Genomic DNA, 10,340 nt, shown 5'->3' with positions numbered 1-10,340 from the left:
GAAATACCAGCCATCAGTCTGTCAAAGTAGGTGGTGACAGACTGAAACACTTGCAGTATTTGCAGGCAGCTCCTGCTCATGAGGGAAGTCTCGCTGCTGCTCAAACCCTGCCTTCCTTGCGTTGTCCCCTCTCTCTCTAACAGCTCTTTTCCAACAATCCACAACTGCTCCCTGCAGCCAGAGCTGGTACTCTACAGACCAGGCATGGCCGCTGAACAAGCTCCCTGTCCCCCCAGGGCAGACCGGCACCCCAGGCAGTGGCTGCTGTTCTGTAGGAACAGGCTGCGATCAACCCCGTACGGCACGGTTTTGTCAAACCCCGATGTCCTCTTGCTGTTCCACTCAGCGTGGGCTGATGCCACCGAGACACGGTGCGTCCGCGCCGTTCCGGCTGGGAACGGCCGCTCTCCCCGCACGGGCGGCTTTTCTCTGGTGACTGACCCGCAGCCGCCGACTTCTAGGGACCTCAGCGGACCTTCCCCTCAGCAGGCCCGCAGCCTCCCTACGCTGCCCCGGGAGGACGAGCGCTGCGCAGCCCCCACGGCCGCGGGCTCGGCGTGCGCATCGCCCCGGCAACCGGGGGCGGGCCCGGCGCCCGCGGCGTGTGGGCGGTGGCGGCCGCGCTGACGTCCGGGGGAAGCTGAGCAATAACAGCAGCGACGCGGGCCCGGCTGCGCCTGCGCGGGCTGCGGGGCTACTCTATTTATGTGGGGGGGCGCCAAGATGGCGGGGGCGGCGAGGAGAACGTAGGGGTAGCTCCGACCGGGCGGCGGAGCGGGGAGGAGGGAGAGGGAGGAGCCGGGGCCGGTGGGAGGGAGCGCGGAGAGCGGTGTCACCGAACGTGTGAGGCGGGGGCCGGCGGACGGCGGGCGGGGGGGGGGGGGCGGCGGCGGAGGATGGCGGAGCCGCGCCGGGTGCCGTTCATTAGCCTGTCACCCGTGCGGCGCCGCGAGGGCGAGAGCCCGGCGCTGGAGCGGGAGCCGGCGGGCCGCGACCCGGAGCCACCTCCGGCGAGCCGTGAGGCGCCACCGCCGGAGCCGCCGCCGCACGAGCCAGCCAGCGACAGCGCCGCCCGCCCGGAGCCGCCCCGCGACGCCGGCCGGCCCGAGCAGCCGCCGCAACGGGAGCCCCCCCGGCCCGAGCCGCCACCGCTGCCGCCGCCGCCGCGCCAGAGCGGGCGGCAGGAGCCGCCGCCGCCGCGGGAGGCGCTCCCGCTCCGCCAGACGGTCCGCCTGGAGGTGGTGCTGAAGGACCCCACCGAGGAGGGCTGCGTGGAGTTCAGCTACCCGGAGCTGCTGCTGTGCGGGGACTCGCGGGTACGGGACCTCCCCTTCCCTTCCTTCCCTCCCCTCCCGCCGGCACGGGCTCCGCCGCGCTTCCTCCTCCTCCTCCTCTGGGGTGCCGGCGGCCTCGGCCTTGCTGATAGTGTTATCGGTTACCCCGTGCTGCTCGGGGGTGGTCCCGGTACGGCGGGAGGGGCGGTGTCCTGGAGGGAAGTCCGGCAGCCTCGCCATCGCTGAGGCTGCGCCTATGCCCGTGGGGGGAAGGGGAGGCTTCCCACTTGTCCCTGAGCTGGCCAAGAGCTCCTGGCCTTTGCTGCGGGCTGAGGCGGAGGAGCGCCACTGTCTTGTGTCCCGCTTACCCCGGCTCACCTCCCTGCCGCTCCCCTTCCGTGCTCGGGGAGCTGTGTGTTGCATCCTCCCTGCCTGGGAGCTCTTCACCGGCAGCTGGACGAAACTCTGACCATGCCGGTCTGTATTCCGGGTTGTCCCTAGGCTGTGTGCAAGTAAATAAAGAAAGCCCGGCTCTGCTACAAGCCTTGAGAAGCAGTCAAGTGAGCATTAGCAGACTTGCAGAGGAGTTTTTCTAGTCTTGGAGGGGACAGGGATAAATGAGAGTTAATGTTGAACCGGTAACCACACCTGTATGTGTTGAGAACTTAATTCAAGAAAAAAAACCAAAGTGCTCTTCCTTTCCCCGTTCCTCACAAGCAGAAAATGTTTGGTACTTGAACTACTTTGTTTTTAAGGACAAAGCTCCTGCAGACAACTTTAGGAAGTAAGCAGCATTAGCCAATCAACAGGGCCCACTGTTCCAACTGGGAAGGAGAGACGCGTGTCCTTAAGCTGGTTACACCTGAGCTGCTCATTCTTAGTTGAGGACACCAGTGAAGTTGTACTTGATTTAAATAGTTGTGGCTTCTCTTAATTCCAGTACACAATTCTAGAGAAAGCTTGTCTCTTACGGGAAAAGGCAGAGGGCAAGTAAGTAACTACTACTAAGAAAGTTGTGGTAGATCTAGTGATAAAAGCAAGTATCAAATACCAGTATTGATACTGCCATGGGATTTTTACATCCAGCACAAACTCGAATATGGTTGAAACTTTTCGTATGAACCAAAGTGTTTCTAGGCAATGACGATGCTGTAACTATACTTAGCGGACTGCTCACTTTTTCTCCAGCAGGAGGAATGTACACACTGGATTGTGTTCAAATGTGGAAGACAGAAAAATCAGTAACTGATTTTAATCCCTCTGAGATCTTGTTATGCAAGTTAAAAGGTTCCTTCTGTTCATCCTGTCCTACAGCTTTGTTGTGGGCAAACAGTGCCAGTTATGACTCCTCAGAATTAGTGTAGCATAATCATGGTGCTCTCTGAAGTGAAATCTTTCTGAGCAGTTCTATGAAGGTGAAGATTGTGTTAGTGTTTAGAAGTGGTTCAGTACTTGGAGGCTGACTTTTCCCTTTGGCAGTTCCTAGTTCCATACCTGCCTTTTATTCTGTAGGTTGCCAGTATCTTAATCACATAATCAGGGAGAAATGGCTCTTTCTGATGTAGTTCTGATGCAAATTCCATGTTTCCTGCGGGCGGGAGAGCATTGATTTAGGGGATTTTGGTACAATTGGGATCAGAGACTGCTTCTAAGGTAGAGACAGTGATAGAAATGCTTTATAAGAAACTTTGTATATTTTTCAGCTCTGTAGACTCCAAATGAAAATGAATGAATCATAATGGCCCTTCTGTTACTGGGCTGTGGAATAATCAGCTGATTTACTATGTAAAACAGTGTCATAAATTATGATCCTTCTGAAGTGATTCTGGACTTTTAATTCGTGTTTAAAACCTGATGTATTCTTGGCTGTCAGTTTCATTTCTTGCTTGCTATATGGTAGAAGTTGGAAAAGCTACTCTAATATTAGGGAAGATTTAAAATTTTGAGATTTGCTTTTTCAAAGTAGGTAGTAACTAATTGGCAGTTAATGTTGTAGTTTTCAGGGGAGTATTAGATTTCAAAATTTGTTGTTTTAGTAATGTTTCAATTTAAAACTAACAGTTCAGATACTTCATTTTTATTATGCAAACTTTCTGTAGGGTGACGATTGATTTGGTTTTCTGGAAGCTGTTGTTGATTCCTCCCTTATAAGAAGCTGCTCAACTTTTTTATGACATTTCCCATTAAAGTTTAACATTACAAAATCAGGAGCTTGCCTTTCTATCTTGTAGTATTCTTGCAACTGTAGCAACCAAAGGATGGCAGGTCTGGGAAGGCAAGGACTGGTGCACAGGAATGACTTTAAATATGGCTTTAATAGGCCATGATAATAATAGTTATATAATAACGAAATGATAGAGAATCCCAAAACTGATTTGGCAGTGCAACTTATCTCCTTTTTTTATTCCAAATTTGGGTTCCTATGCTGAATCAGAAGATAGTAGAAATGTTTATTTTAAAAACTTGTGCTGTCCTTGTCCTTTAATAGGGTTGTTTGTAGAGTTAGTTCATCTTTTGGGAGGAATTATGTAAAGTTTTGGATGTGAGTAATAAGTTAGTGTGGTTGAAGGGTTTATTTGCCTCTTAAATGCTGGTGGAAGTGAAAGTGCGCTCCCATTTCTTTTTGGGGTAATTGAGGCTTGGTGCATAAAGCCCAAGTCAAAGTGGATGAGCCAGAAGCTCAAGTTGGCTTCTGTTGAACAGGCTCTAAAGGTGCTGAGGTAGTAATGTCTTAGTCTGAGAGTCATTCATCCCTTAGAAATAGTCAAAACTAAAATTTGCTTGAATTTGAGTTTTCAGTAGTGCTTAACTAATCAAATGGATAGTCAGCTGCAGCTTTGAGTGTTTGATGGAGAGAGGCAAGTTAACACTTAAGTACTAAGTTTTGCTTTATCTTTAGGCTCAACCTTTTCTCACTTCACAGTTAGAAAACAGCCACATATGCCTAGCAGAAGATGAGGAATAGCTTTTCCCAGCTAAAAATAGAGAAAATGGTATTTCATTAATTGAGCAGTATTTTATATTTAGTTGTGTCCGCAGGAAATATGTACATGGCTTTAATTTATGTTTCAGGAGTAACTATAGCCTCTATTAATTTTTTCTCTAAATACTCGGTCTGGAAAATGTATTATAATTATGTGGTGTTTGCAGTTTTGCTTAGCTTACCTTCCTCATTACATTGGTCTTGATACTACTGAGCTAGTTTGGTCACCAGTTAGTCAATATACTGGCTTTTCATACTATGGAGGAAGGATCTTGCTTTTCTGAACTTAGTGGGTTTTATTCTTCATAACTGTTCATTTATTCATTGGTGAGTAGTCCACATGCAGTAAAATTAGTTGCCATCCATAGAGTTCTGCAGAATGGAATTCCATTCCACTCTATTTTAGCAACCTGGTACCTTCCTCCTTCCAGCAATTACTGTATTTATGTGAACTCCGATTTGAAGGAGGCAGCCCTGTTTTTCCGCTATCACTTATTAAAACAACCAAAAGCACTGTGTATACCCTGTTCATTGACTTTGTCTTCGTGAAAGCCTCTTTCGAAAAAAATAAAACAAAAAATTGGGGGAGGAATACTCCCTACTTATTTGTATAGCTGGAATATTAAATCTCTCTTGTGACTAACATAGTTATGATCACTGAAATTAACTCTTGCACTGTAATTTTTTTTCTTTAGATAAAACAATTACATTAATAATGGTTATAATTTACTGAGCTTTTTAGTTTTCTGGCTGCTTCCCTCCTGGTTAGCACACTAGGTGCATCTTGTCTGTTGTATCTAGAAGAATCATAACACCTGTTAGAGGGACCGGTGGAAGGAGAGGTAAAAGAAGTTGTGATTAGAGAGAGTTCTTTCTAACCTCAAATGGCCATAATTCTCTCTTATGCTTACACTTTTAGTTGAGGTTGTAGTGGAATGCTTTGGAAAATACAAATCTGAGTATTTCTCTTAACTCTTCTGGTTTTATTCTCATCAGAAGAAAAGTAGCTAGATGATAATTCAATGATCAAAGTACTTTTTAGAGATTAAGCATAAATTCTGACTACTTAGTCATCAGAGTATTCTTTTTTGACATTTAATAGGCTTTGAGATGCACTCTGTGTTTCTTATGGAATGAATGTGTAACTTTTGCATTTTTCAGAAGAAATCAGTTCATTTAGAGGATCCATTTAATGATGAACAACGTGAGCGACATGAAGTAGAAATGCTTGCCAAGAAGTTCGAGGCAAAATACGTGAGTTACTGCACTTTGCTAAAATATACAAATATTTAAGAGTGATAACAGACAATGCTGGGGTTTTTTTCCTGAATAAGGCTGCTAATGTAGTGTCATATGATTTCTGTACATTTCAGAGATGACTGTCTCACTGTATTTCATTTAAGTACCTTGAAGCTGCCACAAGCTTATCCCACAAGTCTGCTAAATAGATTTGTCTATAGATGTTATAGCTTGTGAAGCTATTCTTGGAAAAGCTTCCTATATAAATACAACTTGGTCATAGGAGCGGGTCAATATTCATGCTCTATGCTGCGCTGGAGGAAAGAATTTTTATGTAATGCTGTTGTGCACTATTGAACAGCTCTTCTCTTTGGGCTAAATACTGATGAGTCTTGATGAATTCCTGACTAGTTTGGAATGTTTCCATAGGAAGTTATTTGTTAAATAGTAAGTCATTGCTCGATGAATGTCTTGTAGCTGCCAGCTGCCTAAAGGTATCTACTGGCTCCTGAAAATGTAGTGTGAGTGACTTGAACAACACTGGCTAGTAACATTAAGAGGCTTTCACTAGAAAATGAAGGTAGAAATCAGAAAATGTTGACAAAAACCACACCCAAACAGGTCTTTAAGAATTCGTATGGGTAGGGTTGGGTGATTAAGTCTGAGCTGGCAATCAGAGCTCATCATCATGCTGGGGCATGTTGATATTCTGGATTACTAATAGAATGCCTCAAGAATAAAGAAGGGAAACAAGAGCAGTCATTTGTATCTTTTGCTATTAGTGTACATATTAAAATCTTTTATGTCTGATTTATTTGGATTTTTTTTCTGGCAAAGGCAGATTTTTCTAAGTGCCCAGTCTATACATTCTGCAGAAGTAATTACTATTTCAAGGCATGTTAGCTGTGATACATAACAAAATTAATCCTTAAACTGAAAAGAATCATTCTCCAATACGAATTGAGAAGGCTGTTCCAAAATGCTGTTTGCCTTTAATTTCAATGATAAATAATTTTTTGAATGTGAGAGAAAACTGTTTCTACCGTACTTTTTTAGAAAACTCATTTCCACTGCACAGGTTAAGGATTTTATGTCTGAAACAAGTTGCTTAACTACAGTAGGTGAAAGTCAATGTTAGCATGTAAAGCAATATATGTAGGAGGGAGTGGTAGTGGAAGTAATCTAATTTTACGTATATGTTTGTGTACATCAAAGCTGAACATGTACTTTTATGGACAAAATATGTTATTAGACTTAAGAAAACCTAAGAGTTCAATGTTCAGTAGTCACAGAAAGAGGCAAATGGCTGCCCTTAACCATTAGAAAGCAGTAGGTAACAAAAAGTTACAATTTTCAACAGTTTAAATTCATGGTGCACTTGCATCTTCATTACAACTTGCACTTCTGATTCCTTCTCTTTCATTCTCTGACTTGCCTTTCGTCCCTTCCATTCCCATGAAAGGGAATGTCTTCTATATAAAGAACCACATACTAGGTTAGAGTCACTAAGCATGAAGGGTGGAGGGATTTAGATTCCTTGTGTTAGATACTCCCTGTCCCTTCTCTTCCAATATAAGAGCCATCAGCCTCTACTTGCCATCCATGCTCAGAGAAATTGCATCTTTGTACACTGACTCAGTACAATTGCTCATGTTCTGACAGCATCCAGCCATCTTCTGCCTCTTGTGGTGAGACATTCACTCCTTAGCTTTAACTGGAGTAGGGATCCCATGTAGTAGATAGATACTCATTCTCAAGTGAGCTAGTAGCTGCAGGATAATCTTGTTAGCTGGAGCTACATCGTAACACTCCTTAACAGTGCTTTAGTGTCAAAGTAATCACTGGTTGTATGAGGAAAAAAATAGAGAGGTTTTTTTCAGGTTTGCAGGAAGTACTATATCCTCCTCTAACTAATTAGGTATTACTTACCTAAGATACCTGTTTTAAAATGTAGTCAAACAATGTTTTTAGTCATAACGTGTGGCAGTACTTCTGGAAAACGCACAAAGAACAGTCTGCCCTGAAGACTTTTTACTTCTTTTCAGATAAGTTCCTGTACTCATAACCAAATTACTACACTATTTGATGTATTTTGCTAAGAAAAGCCTATGAATCAGTGCATTTTTGTAAAACACGGTGCATAATGTACCATTTGTTTACTTGATTATTCAGAACTTTCCTGTAATTGCTGCACATACTGAACACCAGCATAAAAAATCTGCTCTGAAGGCTTCCCATTTTCATTGCTTTGATTGCTCTTATTCTCTAGATAAAATCACTGTTGTGAGCACATGATACTGAACCTTGGACAATATTGTACATACATAAGAATTTATCTTGGATCAAAATGAAGATTCATCTAAGGGATGGTAGCATAGTCTCTGCCACTAGTGGAATCTCGAAAGTGTACTAGAGCAAGAGTGCATTGACATTACTTCACTGTGCCTGTCTGGCAGTCTGTGTTGTGTCCTCATTTTTCTCAAGGCCAAAGGTTACATGTTCAGTCTTTTATCACTTTCTGCCAGAAATCTACCAGATCATTACTGGATTTCTGTGTTCCACAGCACCAGAGTACCATGATGACTGTCATACAAGCCCACACTTTGTGTTTAACCCTGATGAGTTCACCTAGTGCTCCACTGTTTCTGTATTGTAAGAAAAAGAGAAATACTTCCAGTTCTTCTGCACATTGCATGTGATTTTCGTGTTATCATCTAAATCCAGCCCTTCTGTTCTCCAGCTGTAGTGTCTTAACATTGTTATTGTATGGAAGTGGTATTTTTTACATTTAAACATCCTTGTTGATTTACTATTCCCTTTTTTTGTTCTAATTTCGTTTTTTAAATTAAAGGATATTAATGGTATGATGCCCTGATTTGTCAGTGTTATAGTGATGACTTCTGGTTTGAGTCTCTGTTCCTTTTTTTTAAGTAAGTTCCAACTCGTACTTTTTGGACCATTCTTGATTAAGCAAATGTCAGAACTGTAGGGTTTGTTTGGTTTGGTTTTTTTTTTTTGCTTAGGTTGTACTTACTTTGTGTGGATTACCTTGCTTTATTGATACTGAATTCAACTGCCTATTCATCATACTAAATTCAGAGCAACTGTGAGGTCTTTCAGTGATTCTTCAGTTGTCTTTTTCCTTTACTCTCCTCAGTAAATTGTCATCTTAGACCCCTTCCCTTCCCCAACTCTTTACCTGCTCTGTTAGTTCTAAAGGTGAATGAATGCATACACCATAGTCATTTTACTGATCACTTTCTTTGCCAAAATGAGATACCTATTCTTACCCTTTCTTTCCTAGTTGTAGATCAGACATCAGTTTAAGTGGACCTTCCTTATCTCATGACAGTTTCTTGTCTCTAAGGATCTTTGGACCTTTTTTCAAGTAGTTGAAATAGTTTTTTCTACCAACATTCCTTCCTGCTTTGTATATTCTTGTGGCTGCTGGTTCTGTTGTTTATAGCTTTCATTAACTTACCCAGTATAAAGACCTGGTTTACTGGTTTATAGATTCTGCTGTGGCCCTTCTAAGATCCTTCAGGTATTGGCATTGTATTTGCCACCCACCTTCTAGTCCTGTTGAGCAAAGGTTGTTTAAACCCAAGGTTACATGGTGCAGTTAATATCTTGAAGTCATCTTTGGATTTTTAAATACTTGCATGAGTGGTATTTGCAGCTTCAGGAACTAGACACCTTAATTTGCTCTAGTACTGTGACTACTTATGTTCTGGGACAAAAAGGGTGGAGGAAAGCTGCAGTGGTGTAAGTTCCCTGAAGTGCTGCATGGTGGATACTGACACAGATAATCCCTTCATTCTTCTGCCATAGTTTTGCATCCTTAACATCTTGATCATATGAACTCTCAACACAGTTCCTTAAACATAATGGGTTAGAGCCAGGTCTGAAGGAAAATCTCTTAATTATACACACAGTGGTTCAGATATTTTCATGTGTCTGAATAAGGTACTATTTTAAGACTGCTTTTGTTCATTCAGCCATTATAAGGCTTTTTTGTTGTTGTTACTACTTTTGTTCTGTATCTGGTTTTCTGACTATCAGGCAGTTAGAATATATTGGAAATGTAAAATTTTTTTTACTGCCCTTGTGTTATACTGAAATCATAGAATCATAGGATAACCATTGATGCAAAAAGATTTTAGACTAGTAAACAACAATGTTGATGGTTACTAGCAAGATATGTAGTACAGAGATGGATTGCATTACACATTAGCGACATCAGTACAGGTGAAGTATGGTTTATGAAGTACTCTTAGCCTGCTGGCACCTAAGTCAGAATCATGAATTATTAAGCTTTTGCACTGGAGTTTAATCAGAATTTTAAAGTGCTGCCTTCTTCTAACTTTTTTTCTTCTCTCATCCATCTCATGCAAACTTTTTTTTTTTTTTAAAAGTACGGCATATTTTGGAAATGTGCAGTCATTCACATGTTTTTCCAGATGAGTGACTGTAGGAGATGATAGGACTGATAGGAATACTTAGCTTGGAGTGTAGCTTGGAAATGTGAATTAAAAACAGAACTCACTTTTGAGGTTTTTCTCCTAGGACTATTGCATTTGTTTATTTAAGTATATGTGAGAGATTCTTGTTTGCAAGAGCAGGTGCTTTACTTTGTTACAAACTTGCATTCTCTCAAAATGTTGATAAAATAGAGGTGCTCAGATGCTTACACCTCTCATAAAAGAGCAAGAGTGAAACCACCTTTGAACAGCATCTGCATTCTCATAATAAGTGCACTGTGATATTTGGATGTCACAGCTAGAAAGACTCACTTGCTCTAAGAATGCTCAGAGCTGTAGGGTGCAGGCAGAGAAGTTTGCAGA

General features: G+C 42.8%; 1 protein-coding gene across 5 annotated transcripts in view; it reads left to right on the top strand.

Annotated features, from left to right (window-relative positions):
• The first annotated feature begins 880 nt into the window (after positions 1–880).
• The window catches only part of UBN2 (ubinuclein 2), a 52,496-nt gene continuing 43,036 nt past the window's right edge, over positions 881–10,340 (top strand). For all 5 annotated transcript variants that reach the window (XR_007202987.1, XR_007202983.1, XR_007202985.1 and 2 more), the window contains exons 1-2: positions 881–1,316; positions 5,419–5,511. Coding sequence is in view for 1 of the 5 variants with exons in the window: in XM_048300388.1 (XP_048156345.1) it covers positions 897–1,316; positions 5,419–5,511 (513 nt within the window). In the remaining 4 variants the exon portion in view is untranslated. The remainder of the gene's footprint in view (positions 1,317–5,418; positions 5,512–10,340) is intronic.

Source organism: Corvus hawaiiensis, chromosome 4 (genome assembly GCF_020740725.1).
Source record: "Corvus hawaiiensis isolate bCorHaw1 chromosome 4, bCorHaw1.pri.cur, whole genome shotgun sequence".
Lineage (NCBI taxonomy): Eukaryota > Metazoa > Chordata > Aves > Passeriformes > Corvidae > Corvus > Corvus hawaiiensis.
This window is presented reverse-complemented; position numbering and strand designations above follow the sequence as displayed.